The sequence below is a fragment of the Phoxinus phoxinus genome, assembly GCF_949152265.1.
Source record: "Phoxinus phoxinus genome assembly, chromosome: 22".
NCBI classification, from domain to species: domain Eukaryota; kingdom Metazoa; phylum Chordata; class Actinopteri; order Cypriniformes; family Leuciscidae; genus Phoxinus; species Phoxinus phoxinus.
The window spans coordinates 17,213,543-17,233,773 of record NC_136897.1 but is presented as its reverse complement, the minus strand read 5'-3'; the positions used below and the strand labels follow the sequence as shown (position 1 = coordinate 17,233,773).

Sequence of the window (20,231 nt, the reverse complement as noted above, 5' to 3'; positions counted from 1 at the left end):
GAGCCATTTAGATAAAACACCTTATATGTAGCAAATCAATCATTTATTTTACTTGAATATTCTATCGTTCAAAGAGTTTGGGGTCAATATGATTTTTTTTTTATCATAAAAGGAAACTATTACTTTTATTCAGCACGGGTGCAGTAAATTGATCAAAAGTGACAATAGAGACATGCATAAAATGCAACAAAAAATTAGGCTATATTTGAAATAAATTCAGTTTTTTTGTAAATCAAAAATTGCTGAAGTGTTACGGTTGTGTATCATAGTTTCCACAAAAATATTAAAAAGCACAACCGTTTCAATATTGGCAATAATAAGAAATGTTTCTTGAGCAGCAAATACAAGCATATTCGTGATTTCTGAAGGACCATGTGACACTGAAGACTAGAGTAATGATGCAGAAAATTCAGCTTTGACATTACAATTTTAAATACTGTATATTTAGATAGAAAACAGTTATTTTTAATTGTAATATTAATTGTTTTTTACTGTATTTTTGATCAAATAAATGCAGCCTTGGTGACAATAATATAAAAATATCTTACCGACCCCAAACTTTTGAATAGTATATACAAATTAAACCTGAAGAAATTGAACAAATTACAATATGTATGCACTAGGAAAATGCAAAAGTACAAAAGAAAAAAGAAAAATAATACTTAACTATTTAAACAAATATTTAATCTATATGAGGAATTTATTTATATAGCATATTTCATAATGGATGAATTTACAATCTATCAATCTTGTAATCACAATATACAAATTTACTAAAACTGCTAAGAATGTATCTTAAATAAATGAATCTTAAAAATAATCACTGGATAAAATTGTTTTTGATCATGTGTGCAGCATTGCAAATCAGTCAGAATGTGTTTTTTAAAACACAGTGACACAAACAAGATTGAAAAAAACAAAACAACAAAACCAGTGACACATCAGATGCCACTGTACTGGCATGAACATGCCACAGACATGTCAGTACAACTACAACATAACTGTCATTCTGTGTCATCCCAACGCCCCACAAAAACACTCAGCAACATGCCACTAACCAGCGACTCCTAAAGCACAGTTCTGTCGTAAACAAGCCTTAATGCTTTCAAACACGGAGAGTGGGAAGGTTGTGTTATGTTTATGTGGGAAGCTGCCTTGACTGGAACCTGTCTTTGTTTATCAAGTCATTGAAGTCAGGGATATGCCTGGTATCTGTGCCACTTTCCTAGATTTGCATTCCAGTGACTGGGATGTTTACGCTATTCCGTTTATGTCTCTTCAAGCAAGAGTAACCGTATCTGCATCATGGGCATTCTCACCCCGTCTTCAATGTTGTCTAACTATTTGGTCGCTCCAGAAACCCAAGCGCTAAATTTGTGCTCCTGATGACATGGGAGAAGGTCACCGGAGCCCAGAGTCAGATATAAACAGTGAGGGACGAGCAGAGAAGCTTGTAGGCCATATTTTTACTCGCAGATAAAGCCTGGGACGGGGCTCAACTTTCCTTAACGTCCCTACTGGAATCCAGACATGGAAGACAAACAAAATTAGGACCATTGCCGACATAGTTTCCGCTGAGAACATTTGAACGCGGTCCCATCCCTGCCCCACCTTTTCGAATGGATGTCATATACAAGTAATGATCACAAATGTTTGAATTGAAAAGCGTGGCGATTTCCATGCATTCATCTATGGAATGATCGCCGTTAACGGCTGAGAATGAAAAATATGCACGTCTGAAATCTATATTTCGCATTCCAAACACTAATATTAGGTCCACAAACGGCAGAGAAACGGTATTTAAAGGATGCTATTCTGAGAAGCATTCCTGGATGTTCGTGGCATTGAGGCATCAGTGTAGGTCTGTGGGTGACAATCAAATGGAATTCAACAGGAACACACACCCTGTTATGTGAAGAAGAAGAAAAAACAGAATATATCCAATCTTGACTGACGCAATTCATAGGGAGGTCATAGGTGATCCATTTTTAGCAGTTCTAGGCCTAGACGACATGAAAATGTAGAGGTGCTTTTTTCCATGATGTCTCTTGAAGGGCAATGCAGCATATTATGAGGTTTAATGGGTTTGTCAGCTGTTCTATGATGCTCTTGTCGAGAGGTGTTTCCACCAGCTTCCCACATGGACAGCCGCCATGATGGTGCACTTAGAAAGTGATGTATCGTTAACGGCTTGTCTGGTCTATTTAAATGACCCATGAGAGGCCGCAGTCGCACTGCCACAGTTTAAGAAGATGATTGATAGTTTTCCTTGTGAGGTTGATACTGTTGTGGAATACATGCTAATTGGGCACATATGATTTATGGAAACAATCTATCCCTGAATGAGTTGAAAGCGAGGTTAAAGGGTAAGTTCACCCAAAAATGAAATTTCTCCTTCATGTCATTCTAAAACCCTTAAGACCTTTGTTCATCTTCGGAACACAAAATATATATTTTTTTTAATCAGAGAGCTTTCTGAACCATCCATAGACTACAATGCAACAACCACTTTCAAGGCCCAGAAAGGTAGTAAAGACTGTGTTAATGTTATGAAGCGACGAGAAAACTTTTTGTGCGCAAACCCCCCCCCCAAAAAATAACAACTTTATTCAACTATCTCTTCTCTTCCACGCCATTCTCCAACGCTGCTGACGTAGTAAACACAGTGGCGCGCAGCGCGCTTCTGGGTTCTGCACCAGAACGCCGCTTCACTATTGGCCGACGGTGGTCACGTGAGCACTACGACCCACGCGCGTGATGCTGAAGCAGGAGCTGGCCAATTAGTGAGGTGGCGTTCTGACAGAAAGCTCTCGGATTTCATTAAAATATGTAGATCGCAAAAAGAATCACTTCTTCCATTCTGAGGCATTGAGAATTGAGAGTCGAATTTGAAGGAGAGTCGACTCAAGGCCAAAGAAAAAAAGAGCCAAGAGCTACAGTAGTATTGGGAATTTTGATTAATCTCAGCGTATCGTTTGATTCTGTTTACCAAATACACGTTCAAATATGTTCATTTGTCCATCGTGTATGCCGATTGATATAAAAGTTTTTTACTTTTCTTCTTCTCACTAACATTTAGATATGCAAATCAAATAAAACGGCAACAATAAAAAGAACTAGCTGATTAACTTAAAAGATATCGGTAACACTGGCTTTTTCGGCTGACATGGACTCTCTACAAAGAGCGGATATTCCATTTGAATAGAAACTGTCAAAATATCTTATCATTGACAATATCAATCATAATAGTATAGATTATATTTACTGTAAGATCTCACTTTACCTTAAAAATGTTTTTTAAAGAATCAAAATATGAGTCTGGAATCGACTCTTACGACTCAAATAGTTCTCTTTTTTAACAAGTGTGTCGTTTGAGTGGACCCAAAGTTGAGGCTTTTACAACAATATCTGCATACAGGGGTTTGTTAGATCAGAGGACACATTGAAAAAAGTTGGGCAAAATTTCAAAATAAAAAACGGCTCATTTCAAAATGACTTATTTTTACACACACATTCTTCTCAGGGACCCCAAAAAGTACAACAGTCAATCACAACAGAATATGAAGGTTAAATTGGTCAGCCTCTCAGGAAGACTGAATCCACCAAATCGTTTTTATGTGGTATTCTTCTTTCTGCTCCGACAGCGAGGCAGATTTGTTTGTGGTCTCTTGGAGAGAGGCATTTACTAACAGTGAGTAGCGTGCCACTGAGGGGTGAGGCAGTCATGGTGCTCCGAGAGCCAGGATCATTCCTGTGACTAAACATGACACCACTTGCACTAAGACATCGACAGCTGCACACGCACATGCTTTCCATTCTGTTTGTTGTAGAGGATTATAACCTGATAAAAGAGACCAGTGACTATCGTATTGTAAGGCCCTGTCCACTACTGTGCTGCGGTTATCACTCCGCCCAAGTAGCAGCGCTTCGCCTTCAGAGAATATAGTTCCCAGTATTTATACGGTTAAAATATGTCTGTGTCTCATGTGACTTTGTTTTTTGTACACTCTGTGACTATACAAATCACAACATGTAAATAGGAAAATGTTTGCGTTATTTTGTCACTTATTTGGATTAGTATGCTAGCTGCAACCATTTACATCCAGTCTTTGTGCTAAGCTAGGCTAGCGGTGGGTGCGTCAAACAGACTTATAGCACGCACGGCGATGAAAAAGGTATGTATGGACTTATCTAACTCTGGGGGATAAGATGAATAGGCTAAAGTCCCAAAAAGTCGGAGTGTTCCTTTAACTTTTTTTTATGACCAAAACATGAAAAATACAAGTTAACAAATATAATCTTATTTGATTTGTTATGTTTTGCTTCTCCATTTAATTGATCTTGTTTTAAGGATGTTTTTTTGGAGAATAACACTAAAATATGTATAATTTTTTTGACGTGTAAAAAAAGATAAAAAGGTTTACAGATTTACAAATGTGTTGACTAAGGGGCAGACAAAGTGCACTCTTAAAATATATATTTTTTTCTTTATATATGGATATATATATATATATATATATATATCCATTTTGGGTTCCTCAAAAAAATTGTCAAAATAACCGTTTTTTTTTTTTTTTTCTTGTGAAGAACATTTTCATAATCTAAATAACCTTATTTTGGTTGGAAATGTGGAATGGAAAGGTCCCATGGATGTTGAAGATTCTTCATAGAACCATAAATGCCAATGAAGAGTGTGACCCCAGAAGTATTTGGACACAATCATTTTTAATAATGTAAAAATATTATTGCATAACAAAATGTTGCAACATCAATATAGCATCTGCAAACATGTGATTCTACACCTTTTTTTTTTACACTTCACTTGTACATGTATGTCCTTCTGTATATCTAATGCAATATCTAATGTATATCTAATTTAATGCAATCATATATTTATAATTGCGTCTTGAACACTTTCTGGGGCCGCTGCATTTGATAAGGCATGCTTAGAAGTCCTAACAGAGGTGCTTGAAAAGAGAGTCCCTGACAAACAGCCCTGATGAGACTTGAACCTGTTGCTAGGCCAGCTCAGCGCTGCATGCGGTCCAGAGGATCCAAGCATCTGTTCCAGTCGCTACTCCCTCTCCTAACAGCAATAACAGAACTCATCATATCTTTCTAGGGTTTGAGAGCCAAATATGAGCGAAGAGTGAGCATTCCATGGCTAATGCAGCCACGTTCTGGGCATTTCTTCACAAGAAGCCAATTCCCCCTCTCTCCTCCTCCCTTTCTGCCAGCTGTCCTGCAATGTGCTGCTGCTTGTCAGTGAAGAGAAGTAGCGCACTGTTTTCAGTGACAGGGCAGCACACCATGTCGCCTTACACCTAAGACCCACTCAAATAGACTGATATCATCTGTCTGGTTGAGGATCTACTCAATCCCCCGTGATAAACCTTTGTTTCTAGCGTGCTTGCCGGTAGTCAGGGACACTTGAACTTGAAACGGATTATAGTGACTTCAAGTAGTTGAAGTCATATGAAAACGATTGATTGCATGGTGATTGTTACCATGTATAAGAGTTTTAAAACTTAGAAATGGTTAATAAAATGGCAATTAATCAGCCAATTCACAAAGAGACACAAAAGCAGATAGCTGCACAGACCCAAATAATAAAAATCATTACAAAATACACTGCCCGCTCCCCCAAAAAGTTGCTGATTGGATTTAAATATGCAAATGCTAAGAGTCTATGACTGGATCGTTATGAGTTTTAGCAACAGTTCTTCTAACCCTACTTGATGGAGTGTGTAGCTTTTCATTTATTAAACAACCATGTATAGGAAAACACATCATTGCCTTATAACAGGATGACAAAGCCAAGATTCATCAGGCTCAAATTGCTAAAAAAAAAAAAAATGGTTGGGAGGGAGCATGAAGAATCATTGGCACCTCTGAGTCCAGACGTTTTGGTCAAGATCTTGTATTGACAATGCAAGAGTCAAGCACTCTGTAAAGTCTCCTCCAGCACATCCCAAAGACTTTGAATTAATTCAAGGTCTTGAGTCAGAGTTGCCAATTCATGTGTGAAAATTAAATTCTTCATGCTGACTCCCAACCATTCTTTCACAGTTTGAGCCTGATGCATCCTGACATTGTCATCCTGGAATATGTGTCTTCTTCATACATGGTTGTTTAAGACATGAAAGCTACACACTCCATCAATTAGCGTTAGAAGAACATATAACATGCTAGAAACATAATAATCACTGCAATAATGATCCAGTCATAGACTCTTAAGCATTTGCCTATTTAAATCCAAACGGCGACTTTAATTTTTTGGGTGTGCAGTGTAGTTACAATACTGTTTATAAAGTGTTTCAAACTTTTGGTAAGTACAGTTTACTTAGTTTAAATATTTTTCTTACACGATGGCATCAGAAGGCCTTTATTAACCCCACAGAGTTTATCATGGATGGAAGCATTTGATGGACTTCAAAACATAAAAGACATTATAAAGCTTGGATGAGCCAGGACATTATTTAATATAACTCTGATTGTACAGTATTTGTTTGAAAGAAGAATGTCATGTACACCTAGGATGGCTTGAGGGTGAGTAAATCATGGGGTAATTTTTGGGTGAACTATCTCTTTAAGCTAGATTTTCTTTCTCATGTTCTCTCACAATGCTAAGATACTGCATGTGGTTGCCTGTTGTCCACAAGCTGGCAAAAAGTTTACTTTTAATGACAAGGAAATGTTAGTTTGTGAAATGTCATGTGGTGTGACTAACCAAAAATGTAATGACATTTATGAAGTATTAGTTATGGTTATTGATACGAAAATAAATAGTTTAAAAATACATTTAAAAAAATATGTTTGAAAATAATGATTAAGATCATATTCAAGGTATAAAATAAATATAATATTACTTTTTACTGGATGGTGCACCGTATATTTAAAGTCATTACATTTAAACTTTCTTGTTAATTAATTGATAATTGTGTTATTTTTCAAAACCATATGATGCCAGTGTGAACACAAATAATAATTTTATAAGAAATATATATATATATCTTCGTGATACACCTTTCGAACAAGACAACTGTGTTATAACATTGGTAACCTGACCTTTACTAAAAATGCTGAGAAAGTGCTTTCCTCTTCAGGAAGAGTTCCTGGGTGGTGTGTGTGTTTGTCTTGTGTGTGTGCTCATGGTAAACCCTGAGTTGTGGGGACAAAATTAAAACATTTTGGCACCCATGAGTAAAACAGCTTATAAATCATACTAAATGTTTTTGTAAAATATAAAAAACGAAGAAAAAAGCTTTCTGTGAGGGTTGTGTTTAGGAGTAGGTCTAGGGTTAGGGGATCAAATATACAGTTTATACAGTGTAAAACTCATTATCTCCCCATGAAAAAGTGTGTGTGCGTGTGTGTGTGGTTGGTTGCATGGACCTGTCACCCTGCCATCCTCCATTTCTGCTGACAGTAGGCTAAGAGAAGGTCCGGGGTGAATGACTCCCCTGCAGCCTGGACAGCCACAGAGGCCCCATTGTGCTCCTCAACCATCAGTGATCATCCATCACATTTTAACCTGACAGCCAACTGCACAGCCTCCTAATCCTGCCAAGGATGGAGGCTTGGGTTACCATGACGAGAGCACCACGGGGCTTCCAGCTCGGGACCTGTGCTGGACAAGGGCAGAAGGTACCTTTAAATTCTGAAACCGGTCTCCACTTCTACATTCACAAACTAAAGATCTGTAAGGACACCGTCAAAAGTATTTGAGGGACTCTTTCACCAGTGACATTGCAGAAGTGTTCAGCATACTGTCACTCAAGGAAAATATCATAGTGAAAAACCCCCTTCACCGTGTACTACATGAACCTCGAATAGCTGTGGTGTGTCAGTAACCATAAATAAGCCTGTGGATTCATTAGGGAACATAGCGGAAGCTCTTCCGAATTAGCATGTGAGCTATGAGCCCACACAAGCACATTAGGGATTTCCAGCATCCGGAGAGCTTACGTCAGGGACAAGAAAGGTCTACCTTACTGAACCAATGCCATGCATTACAGGACAGGTAAACGTATAGACACAGTAGCTACCACAAAGATTTTAAGAAAAACATAATTTGTTAATAGGACAAAGGTTGCGAACACGATAATTTTAAATATGAAATATATTAATGTATTTGTTAGTTATAATGTATTCTATATTTAAATAATATGTATTATTATTAACAACAGCAAATTATTAGTTAATTGAACAAAAATTAAGAGGATAATTTTAAATGTATTATTTCTGTAATATTAAAATGCAGTATTTATTATTATTATTAACAGCAAAGTATAATAAGATTGAGAAGATTATACGTTTATATATTAATATATGTATTATTATTTTTATATTAACACTATTATTGTTATTAAAATGCATTTATTATTATTATTATCAAAAATGATTGCTGATTGGACAAAGATTGAGAAAATGGTCTGTAGTTAAATTGGAAATGGAAAATTCATCAGTTCTAGTTTATATACAGAGAATTGACAGTTATATATATATATATATATATATATATATATATATATATACTAATGTAATGTTGTTTTATTTTTATATATTAATATATTCTACTTATTATTCTACATTATTTTACAATATTATTTATTATATTTTGATTATATTTAGTTATATTAATTGCATTTATTGTCTTCGAAAGAGCTATAGAGTATACAAATAAAACCAGAGGATTCTCTAAAGATTCCCATTTATCTTGAGCTTCTTTTTCCAAACAGACACCCTCAAAAATAAATTGCTCCAGCCAAGCTATAGAAACAATGAACTGCTAATAATACATTCTTCTGCTTTAGAAGAGAAGGTGATATTGTCTGACAAGAATTTCGATCAGTTAATTAAGGAGCCATAGTGGATCTTTCATATCTGCTGCAGTCTGTTTGATTTCCACAGCACCCAGATCATGTTCCTGCACTTTCAACAGCGGCCTGACGCCGTTCTTGAAGCAAACCGGTCCCAAATCCCCAGAAGATTGGGGAATGAAAAGAGATGTAAAGTTTAGATGTGTGGCAACAGCTAAACGCAGGGTCAGGTTTCTCAGAGCCCTGGCTATATTTAACCTACTGATCTAACACCAGGCAGAGAGTTTAAATGCCACCACTGCAGTTGGTGTGGAGCAGTTGTCGTCCACAGATCTTCTTCAGCACGAGCTCAGCTCCGAGGGTTACACCCACACACGCTCGCAAGGACCGTAAAGGACCTATAACGCTTTCAGAGAAGACACAGCAGAGCCGGTGGACTCTAATTCCAGCGAGACATGGAGCTTTTCGAGACCAACCCCTACTTCTTCGCCGACCAGCGTTTTTACGAAGGCGGCGATAACTTCTTCCAATCCAGGCTGACCGGAGGCTTCGACCAAGCTGGATATCAGGATAGAAGCTCCATGATGGGCTTGTGTGGAGACGGAAGGATGCTGTCCAACGGAGTGGGATTGGAGGACAAACCGTCTCCATCATCCAGCCTCGGTTTGTCCATGTCTCCTCATCAGGAGCAGCAGCACTGTCCGGGTCAGTGTCTGCCTTGGGCCTGCAAGGTGTGCAAGCGCAAGTCGGTGACTATGGATCGACGGAAAGCCGCCACTTTGAGGGAGAAGAGGAGGTTGAAGAAAGTCAACGAGGCCTTCGAAGCTCTCAAAAGAAGCACGCTTATGAATCCCAACCAGAGGCTGCCTAAGGTGGAAATCCTGCGCAGCGCCATCCAGTACATCGAGAGACTGCAAGCGTTGGTCAGCTCCCTCAACCAGCAGGAACACGAGCAGGGAAACCTGCATTATAGAGCCGCAGCTCCTCAAGGGGTGAGTGAGGCTTGGGGGAGCAGGGGCAGGTGTACGGTGGGATTTATCAATGACAATGATGTTGTCAAACAGGACTGTACTTCCAAAACCTGCACTTTCTTTCTTTTCTCAAAGCAAAAGTTATTGGAAAGCGCTTCACATTAATTAAGTGGGCACTCTTTTGAGATTGCACAGTTTTGTGGGTGCAATTTTTATTACAATACCTATTTGATTTCTATTGTGTAAAAGAAATTGTGCAAGTGCACTCATTCATATTGAAATTGTATTTTAAATTGAAGGCTGAATGCAGCCTTAAATGCAGCACGGATTGTAAAAAAAATTTTTTTTTTACATTTAAATTAAGTTAAATTCAAGACTAAATAAATAGTTGAATGCAGCACGCATTGCAAAAAAAAGCGAACAATTAAAATAAAAGTTTAAATTGTTTAAATTTAATTTAAAAAAATGCATTTTAAACAGTATAAAAATTAAGTCAGTAGTTTGCATGTTTCAACTTTTAAAAGCACAAAAACGCCTATATAAAATGTTCAATCAAATGTGTAATAGAGGTTGCCGAGAGCAGTGCTTGTCTCTGATGGTTGTGAGGGTGTTGGGGGTCCAGTGGTCGGGTGGGGTAGCTGGCGATGTGACTGACAGTAGTGTGTGTGTGTGTGTGTGTAACAGGTGTCGTCCTCCAGCGAGCAGGGCTCTGGCAGCACCTGCTCTAGCAGTCCAGAGTGGAGCAGCGCATCGGAGCACTGCGTCCCCGTCTACAGCTCCACCCACGAGGGTAAGACCACCAAGACAAATATGAAGGATCAAGAACATTTTTCAAACCAAAATTCCATATTTTTTTGATTTTACATTCAAATGTGAGGTTTGAACGACTTGCCTGGCAAACATGTGACAGTGACATTTTCCTCAGATCTCCTGAATGACGACTCCCCAGAGCAGACCAACCTGAGGTCTCTGACCTCTATTGTGGACAGCATTACAGGAACAGAGGTGACTCCCGTGCCCTATTCAGTGGACATAAGCAAATAAATGAGGAGGGTGACCCTACCGTCATGTTCAGACCACCTTTCAACGACCATAACAGCACTATCTATGACACCCAAGGTGAACGAAGAACCTTTTAAAAGTCATAAAAGCCTTGGGGGCTTAATTTCCAGACAAATCTTGATGATTATATTTCCAAATGTTTCTTATCTCTGTGGGAATAAGAACGAATTTCAGATCAGCCTAATTCCTGCTGAAACTTAAGACAGTCAGGCTGGGCAAATCATATTTTCATAATTTGTCCTTCTTTTCCTCTTGATTCCTTTATTTTTTCACTCTGTTTGTGTGTGCTTTATGCTTACCAACAAAAAAGAAACATTTGTGGGTCCAATGTTTTACATCTGGTTTTGACCAATTTCTGCTTAATTTAAACTATAGTTCCGAATGCCAGTTATGTAAATATCTTCCTATTTTCTACAGAGTGGTTTTGTTATTTTATTTTGTATTTTTTCCTGTGTGTTTGGAATAACTTATTTGGACTTTTATAATAAAGATTGTTGTGTATTTGTAAATATTCATTTCTAATCCTATTCTCCGCCCTCTAAAAAAAACTATTTCCTTCTTTCTTTTGCTGATTTGGTTATCAAATTTATAAAAACAAAATTAAGTACTTTTCCAGCGTTCCCATCCATCGGTAAAACATGCTTAAGTTTAGGCTTGTGTGCAAAAAAAAAAAAAAACAACCCAAAAATCCAAGAAATGATTTATAATACATAAGGTAAATATTTATTTTATATACTCATATATAATTATTTATTTGTGACAGATCTTTACATTTAATGTGAAAAAAAAGGAAAAACTCAAACAGTATCTGACACGTACTAAACAAACAAACATCACATTAAAAGAAAACTTCTCACTTGTTCAACCACATGCTTTATGTGGAATCTGCATCTATTCTATACAGAATTATATACATAAATCATCTATTTACACACACATTAAACCTTACATGCACACAAAAGAGAAAGAAAGAGAGAGAGAGAGAGAGAGAGACCTGCACCTGTTTTACAGTTCACATTACTGTCAAGAGCTACAGAAACAAATTAGCGTAAAAATGAGCATCACAGGAGAACACACTGCAAAGCAAGAGGCTTCAGTTACTCCACCACTGTCGCATCAGGGAAACGTCTCGGCATTGTACTAACGCTTGGTCCTCGTCAAGGCATTTTTTTTAAAGCAAGCCACTAAAGGATCAAATCGATATTCAGCGAGCGTGCTGAACATTAAGGAGGCATTATAAATTAAACAGAAACAACTAAACTGGCTGTGAGAGGCTAGGCACAATTGGCAGACCGAGGCTTAAAAAAAGAGCAGCACACCACAGGATTTCAAGTTCAAGTGTTAGCGTGGTGATATATTCCTTTAGATCTGTGGTAATGACGATTGAGAGTGAGAAAGAGAGGCAATAGATGCTACAGTGATTGTCAAGTTTAGTGGCATGCATGCTCCACCGGACGCCCCAATGCCAACAGTGACCCACCCAGCACAAACAAGATCATTCATTCATTTCAAAGGATAATAAGAATGATGATTTTTTTTTTTTTGCGTATAAAATGAAAAAACAGTCACTTATATTAATACTTTTTTTTTAATAGAGAGCACTTCTTAAAGTAAGAACATGATTTGTCAGCATTGTGTAACACTTAAAATACACATACACACGTTTTCACACACAGTACAGTAGCTGCCACAATAGCACGATACATCCTGTGAATTATACAGAAAATATTGTCTTAAAAAAAAAGAAGAAATGCCCAACGCGCACATAACTTGTTTGGTAGGTATGTTGCTCAAGAATCATTTGCTCCCATAGTGGTTCAAATTCAAGTGGCGGCACCAAAAGAGATCATATGTTCATTTGCAGGTCCTACGTGCTGGAAATCTTTTTTTTTTTTTTCTCTCCTGATGCTAAGTGAACTGAAGTCAATTGCTTTCCCTGATGCTTGACAATATTTAGCATCATGGCTTCATACGATCTCAAAGTCCTGGAAGTGTGTGGACCGAAACTCTACGTGGATAAGCACTGCTGATGTGAACACAAACGCACGTTTCTTCAGTCAACACCGACTACAAGTGTAACACCCTTTCTAGCAGACGGAGCTGTCTAACCGACAGGAAACAGTCACAACTGAGACTTTAAAACTCATATAATAATGATATATTCATCTCGATATACAAGTCTGATATATATTTCCATAAAAAACATAATCGCATAATTTTCTGTTTTTCATATATACATAGACATTGATTAATAATTTGCATAACCAAAGGGAAGAAAGCCTTATACAGTAAAATGCCAATGGCACACCCAAAGGAGCAGACTAGCACTGACAGACTACAGGGCCAAGTACACCAGTTAAGTACGACCACCACAAAGACTATATAACCGGGATTACTGGGAAACGACTGATATGACGAGATTTCTCCTTTGCGGCTGCAATGCGTTCCACGCGCTCAAAAGTTCAAAATTCGTCTTTCTGTCCCCCTCTATTGCACGGTGTCCAAGAAAGCTCTGGTGTGGTTCAGGACAGGGGAGGGGCGGAGGTTAACCCTTCCCTCATCTTTTCAAGGTGTCCCCAGATTTTGGCATATTTCATTGTCGAAAGGCCGCAAGCATGTGTCCGTACAGGTAGTGGGAATGCACTGGCAGGGAAATGAGAGGATACAAATCACAAGAAATCATCAAAATCATATTCACGAGGTCTTAAAAACTATTTGTTCCGGGTTAGAGCATGTCAGGGCATAAAAAAGCAGTTAGTATACCTACAAGTTATCATATCAATGGCAAGTAAATAGAAGTTATTTCATGGAAGGAGTCACGCCAAAATAATCAACTTAACATTTAGCTTTTGTGTGTTCCATTGTAAGGGGTTATACACACAGAACGCATGCATTTATTAAAAAAAAAATTTATTTGAAGCACCACATTTTCAGAATGCTGTGTCATATGGAAGACACACCAAACAATACAAGACGGTCACACACTCCTGTTTACATATAAAAAAAATGGAAAAGCAGAGTGGAATGTAAAAATACATTGTGTATGAATGTAAAAATACATTGTGTAAGTGTGTTAGGGGTTTAAAAATGCTAGATGGAGAGCAATGTAATGACAATGTAAAGATCTAGAGAGGCAGTTTTTAAAATTTAAACAACTTAACTTGAGAGCTAGATTTTTATGTGCAATGCAGCAGATACTACACAAGACGCAAACGCAACAGTCAAATTGTCAATGTGTGTATTGTTTAGAAGCACAATGGCTAAGCAGTGCAGTGGAATGCAAAAATGTGTTAACTTGAGCGCTGCGTTTTAGAACGCCTTGCTTTGAGCGAGACAGTGCTAAAGATGTGAGACGCGAGCGCAACAGTCAACAAAAGCAGGTTAACATTGAAAAACAATGGAAATGCAAAAAAGTGTTCTGTGTGTGAACGGCCCCTTGCTCTGCAACATCTGCTTTGAAATAGTTTTCCAACATTACGCTACAAGTTCTGACAATCGAGCTTAACTTGTATCAAACCCAGAACAACACTTTACCAATAGTAGTGTAATAATTATAAAATGTGACACATATTAATACATAATAACAGAAATTAAATATATACTTGAAGTCATGTAAAGACAGAAAATGTAATTAGTTCAGATGTTCATATAATCCATGAGACTGATTTAATATAAATGAAAGGACATTGAAAATTGAAGAAGAAAACATTCGCGAGCGGAGCGCAATAATCCATTGCAATCAGTACTTCATAATATGGATGTCAGTGTGTTGCTATGCAGTTGCTAATGTGTTCTGATTGGTTGCTAGGTGGTTCCTAGGAGTGTTGAAAGGATTATATGAACTTTCATTCAATTCTGTTTTAAAGAAGTCTACGCTACTTTGAATTCAAGCACTTGAAAAGAAACTCAACTGACCATTCATGTACAAAAAGCAGAAGAAAAAAAGCCAAGCAGACAAATCTGAGCATCATTGCCTAACCAGATGCGACGCGATGCTGCGGCATGCGTTAAAAGGTTTCTTTTCCATGTTAATCAGGGTTTATATCATATCCAGATGCAACGGCGATACTCGACAATTCTATTTTAGAAACAGTTTCTATTTTCCTGAGACGTCGCAACAACATACAAAGTATGACAATGATCATTTAAGCTACTGATGCTGTGCTTTATTTAATGTTAAAAGAATTTAATGTGAGTTTGAATATCATTTTGCATGACCTTTATAGCCATACTGAAAGTGACAAAGGATAATTCACCTCAGATCTTGAATTTTCAGATCAGGAAACAAGAACGTTATAACGTTGACCTCAATGCAAACAAACAAGTGTATTCTATGACAAATTTACTATCAGTCACTCAGTATGTATTTTTTAACTATGTTAAAATGGTGTAATATTTATGAATTTGATAATGTACTTAATCATTTTGTTGTGAGTGCAGTGCACTCTTCTGATTGGCTGTGATTTTTTTCATATCTGGTGTGGACAGACTGCTTGACGCTGGAATCGTATCGCATCCCGTCTGGTTAGGAGATGGTGTTAAACATCTCTTACTGAGCCATCAGAGCTTATAGACGAGAGGCTGAAGTGAACAGCTTACCTGTTAGTGTAAGTGCAGTGATTAGTAAAAGCAAGTTAGCAGGAGTAAGTCCTGACAGCTGAGGGGTCTAGTCTCTGCGGGGCCGGGGGACCGGCTGCTGAACCACAGAGGGGAGAAAACATGCAATGACATAAACTGTGACCCCGACCTGTGCCATTCATATTAGTTACTTTTAACACATGCTTTCACAGTCAATATGCATTCATCTTTTGCAATTAGTGTCGTAAGACATACTGTAAAAGAGTTAGAGAAGGCACTAATTGTTAGTACAGTACTGCAACCATTAAAGAGCAACGTGCTAATGGCAATGCTGAACTCCTTTCCCCTTGTAAAACTCCCTGCCCCCCTTTCTACCTTCTGGTTGCAGCTGTCTCCTGGGCACAGCAGCCATAGAAGCGGGAATGGACATGGTGTTGATGCGGAAGCTAGCGGGAAGAGTCTCTATGGACCCCGGCATCATACCAAGACCCTGGCCGTCCCTCGGCCTGAAGCGCTTGCGCCACGACGGAGACCTTCGGAATGACTTGTCATCACACTGATGAGAAGGATGACATCACAACAACTGGGTTCAGATCTTGTTCAAAAGTATGACTGCACACACATCCGTATAATTTCAAATATGGCAACAGAGAATGAATATGACAGCACAACGATATTTAATGCTTCAGCTCATTTTTTCATTCTATGTTGAACAAATGTCAACGTTAATGATGAGCAGAGCAATCCTGGCTATTTCTGCAGAAGGGTCTCGCAGCAGACTCCCAGCTCACAAATGTAAAAGCAACCATCTGACATTTTAAAATCACATTTCATACTTTTATGAATACTTTCAGAATTGTTATAATTAAATATGCATTTATTATCTTTATCGAAAAAGTTATACAAAAAAAATAATATTCTAGTTTGTTTCAATTTGAAAAAGCAGGAAAAAATATATATAATAATAATATGCATTTTATATATACATTTAGAAATATATTTTATGTTTCTGTTTCACTTAAAAAAAGCTGTTACACAGATCAAATAAACAAACAAAATAAATGAATAAATATTTTTATTTTATGTTCGTTTTATTTTGAAAAAGCCATTACAAAGATCAAATTAATAAAAAATAAAATGTATATATAATATAAATACTGTATATAGACAATTATTTAAAGACATTAAAACATTTTTTGAAGATTGGTACCTGATATATAAATAAAAATATATCCACCCCATAATTTCTATAAAATGACTAATAAGATGTCTTATCGTGTAATTAAAAATGATTATGATTGCTCCATCCTGACCAGCGCTGACTAAGTAAATAAATACATCATGACAGTGTCGTTCTTAGCTCTACATTTTGCACCTGCAATCATTACTTCCCCATTCAAAAGAATACAGTTAAAACAAAAGAAAAACCATAATGTATTACCATGACAATCTTTTGTTACATGCTTTTGGCTTCATAAGAAAACAAACCCAAGTGGACAACAGTGCATTTTGGCTGAAATCCAACCAGAATCCAAATCATCATCACCTACCTCTTCCAGGCGCCGGTCAGTTCCCAATGCTAAGAGGTTATTGAACTCCCTCTCCAGAATCTGCCTGGCCTGGAAGACACATCAGAGACAGTGTTTTGGAAAGTATACCCTCAGTATACTGAACCACAATATCACATAAGTGAGTTTTATATGTTAGAACATTACATAAGTTCTGTAACGTCTGTGCGGTCCTCACCTGGGTGTTCTGCATGGGGATCTGTAGAATGAGGGCCAAGCTGCAGAAGTCAAATGTCTCATCTAGGGCAATGAGAGCTCCATGCACGCCACATTCCAGCAGGTTATTACAGTATTCCTTCAGACCGATGGTCTGAATCCACTGCATCACGTGATCATTGGTCCACACTAGGGTATCTGGAACAGACAGCGGTACATGCATTGGTATTACCTTTGCCAGACACAAAATGCTTCATTGTTTCACATTAAAGGGGTGGTACAGTATAATGCCCTTTTCACAAGGTGTAAAATAACTCTTTGATGTCCCCAGAGGGTGTATGTACATATTTTTATATAGCATGTTAAAATTGTCACTTTTTGAGGGTGAGCAAAAACGCACCGTTTTTTATTGTGTCTGTCCCTTTAAATGCAAATGAGCTGCTGCTCCCGGCACAGAGGGCGGAGTTTTTCAAAAACTTTTAGCCTTTTATGTTCAAACCAGAGTCAGACAAAGATGGAGAGACTCAAGAAGAAGTGACAACATGTAGAATACAACAGGACATTTCTGAATGGTTAGTTGATGAATTTATAATTGTATAGTTGATGAATGTAGCTTATGTGTAGTTATCTTCTAGTCATTGATTGGCATATTCTGTCATGATAATCAATAAATCGTGTTCCCAGGGGTGGGGTTTGTGTAAATGTTAGGGTTAGTGATGTCACTAACCCGGGAGGAAGCTTGTGTAGTCCCTACCAGCCATTTATTGTAGTTCTTAAAAAGCAATTTAAACAAAAGAAAATATCTCCCTTTGCTTTGAACTTTGAGCTTCGTAACTTTGCAGATATTGTTTATCCACAAACAGCAACATTACACACTAACTTAAGTTAGAAAAGTGAAATCATAATCAACCGCCCCTTTAAACTGACTCCTATTACTTGCATTATAAACCATATTATAAAAAACATGTAAAATTGTTGAATTTACAACAACAACAACAAGTATATACAGTTAGCGTGATATAAAACGATTTTGCTGAGACCACCCCTAACCCATGCAGAAAGCATTAATAAAGCAAATCTTCGAATGGGGCTGTGTTTACAACTGTACTGGAAATATCTGTGTTTAGGTAATAGTATATGTGGAGTGTGATCATTTTGCACAGCTGGCTAGCCTGCTTTCTGTTTGTTCAATCCTGTGCGTAATGTGCTTAAGTGTGTGTGTGAGTCTTAAGCAGTTGGTGCGTGTGTCTTTAGCTATGAAGATGAGAGATTTGAAAAAGCTGTGACAGCTGTGTCAAGTTCATGTGTTATGCTGAAGTTCAGCCGGGCGCCGTCCCTTTAAATGGATTTGACACTAAAAAGCTCAGCTGTTGACCTCACACATTCCTGCCACCGAAATGCAAATAACAGGTACGGCCACTAGATAGTGCTCTTCCCTTCATAAGTTAGAAGTAATGAATCCAGAGAGTGCAATGATCATTTACTCGTACCTTTGATGTCATGTTGGAAATCATCTCTTCTTCGCTCCAACTCCTTCCTGTCATAGTTCAGCCTTTTTAAGCACATGATGCCATAGTGCAAACTAGCCCTGTAAGGATATAATGAACGTACCATTGTATGTAAAGTCTAGTGCACACTGCGGTTGTAAAAAATTAGCAATCACTGCTATAGTTTACCGGTGGAAGCTGTCCACCATCTTGAGATGTGTCCGCAGGTCTTTCTTAGTGAGGTGGTCCAGCATACGAGCGTCCACCAAGCACTCCATGAAGTAGCTGCGGTACTGAGGCAGTCCGAGACTTGGCAGCCACTCGTTCCCAATCCACTCGTGGTTCATGTCACCATATGCTAACGTCTGAGAAAGAAAAGAGAAATTATTCTACTGTGCCTCTGACAACTGGATCCCACATGGGTTTAGTTAGTTTAAACAGTTATTTTAATTAGATTTTACATAAAGTAAAAAAATATACTTTTATTAAATTAATATAAAATAAACATTTATATAAAGTCAAATCATATATATAAATCGATTATATATAAAATATGTATTTATAATATATAGTACAGTATTTATAATATATAGCAGTTGTTTATATTTTATTTTATAATTAATATTTACATTTTATAAATATAATATCAAAATATTTAGTTATAGCATTATATACATTTATAATTGTCCATAATATAATAAACTTATATTACATTTGAATGATACTAATAGTTTATGATATTCATTATATATTTAATAATTATACTATAATAACCTAAAAAATATGGTTATTATAAAAATGTATATAATCTATGATATCATCATAACTACCAAATTTGAAACATTGTACCTTCCACATACAGTATAACTGTATTCATTTCAATGTGACAAACCGTGAAAATGTTTCAATAAATTCTTATTTTAAAATCACATTCCATATGAAGATAATGCATTCTTTCTAAGCCATAAACCAAGTCAATGACAGACTTTGAAAACGAATGGTTAATGGAAAGGTAAGTGAAAACCACATATAAGAGTCAGTGGAAGGCTTTAGTTTGGTCTCTCTCACCTGAGCCCAGCTTCCTTCCTCATTCTCCTGTCAGTCAAAGGTCAGAGTGACAGCGTGTTAGAGCAGAGGAGACAGTGTTAGCAATGCTCTCTTCTAGCTAAATAGCTCACTTAGCTCAGTTCAGTCGGGAAATGATGCGCACACCAAGCAACAGCATCAGTGCTTGTTACTAGGTAACAATTATTGCAAATGCAGTTAAATATGGATTAATTTAGCAAAGCAACAGGACATGAATCACACAGAAACATGCGAAAAGGTTTAATAAGCGCACTCTTTGGGTAGATTGCAGGGCAGAGGGGGATGGGGGTAGAGTCAGGGGCAGCAGGCTGGGGGTTGTGAGGGCTGCGGAAGCGTGGCATATGCATGGCACCGCGGGCACAAGGGAGTCACCCAGATGGACTAACCATTTTGGTGGAGCTTGCCATGTTTTCCATCTCCTCGTGAGTCACCCACACATTTCCGGAAGACTGCACGGAGGAAAAGAGGCACACACACACACAGATACATGATCACACATTG

General features: G+C 37.6%; 2 protein-coding genes across 14 annotated transcripts in view; one reads left to right on the top strand and one right to left on the bottom strand.

The window, feature by feature from the left end:
* Positions 1-8,680: 8,680 nt before the first annotated feature.
* Positions 8,681-11,511, top strand: myog (myogenin). The gene is made up of 3 exons (XM_079597426.1): positions 8,681-9,814; positions 10,478-10,583; positions 10,719-11,511. The coding sequence occupies exons 1-3, from the start codon at positions 9,278-9,280 to the stop codon at positions 10,835-10,837; spliced, it is 762 nt and encodes a 253-aa protein (XP_079453552.1). The 5' UTR covers positions 8,681-9,277; the 3' UTR covers positions 10,838-11,511.
* Positions 11,512-11,559: 48 nt separating this feature from the next.
* The window catches only part of ppfia4 (PTPRF interacting protein alpha 4), a 94,248-nt gene continuing 85,576 nt past the window's right edge, over positions 11,560-20,231 (bottom strand). For 6 of the 13 annotated variants that reach the window (XM_079597394.1, XM_079597390.1, XM_079597391.1 and 3 more), the window contains 9 exons: positions 20,117-20,179; positions 19,713-19,739; positions 18,834-19,009; positions 18,648-18,745; positions 17,180-17,355; positions 16,984-17,052; positions 15,809-15,989; positions 15,455-15,551; positions 11,621-13,498 (listed from right to left, as the gene is read on the bottom strand). In XM_079597394.1, coding sequence (XP_079453520.1) covers positions 15,490-15,551; positions 15,809-15,989; positions 16,984-17,052; positions 17,180-17,355; positions 18,648-18,745; positions 18,834-19,009; positions 19,713-19,739; positions 20,117-20,179 — 852 coding nt within the window. In that variant the 3' untranslated portion in view covers positions 11,621-13,498; positions 15,455-15,489. Of the gene's footprint in view, positions 13,499-15,454; positions 15,552-15,808; positions 15,990-16,983; positions 17,053-17,179; positions 17,356-18,647; positions 18,746-18,833; positions 19,010-19,712; positions 19,740-20,116; positions 20,180-20,231 lie in introns of all 13 variants that reach the window. The other 7 variants (XM_079597395.1, XM_079597400.1, XM_079597398.1 and 4 more) reach the window with 4 other exon arrangements.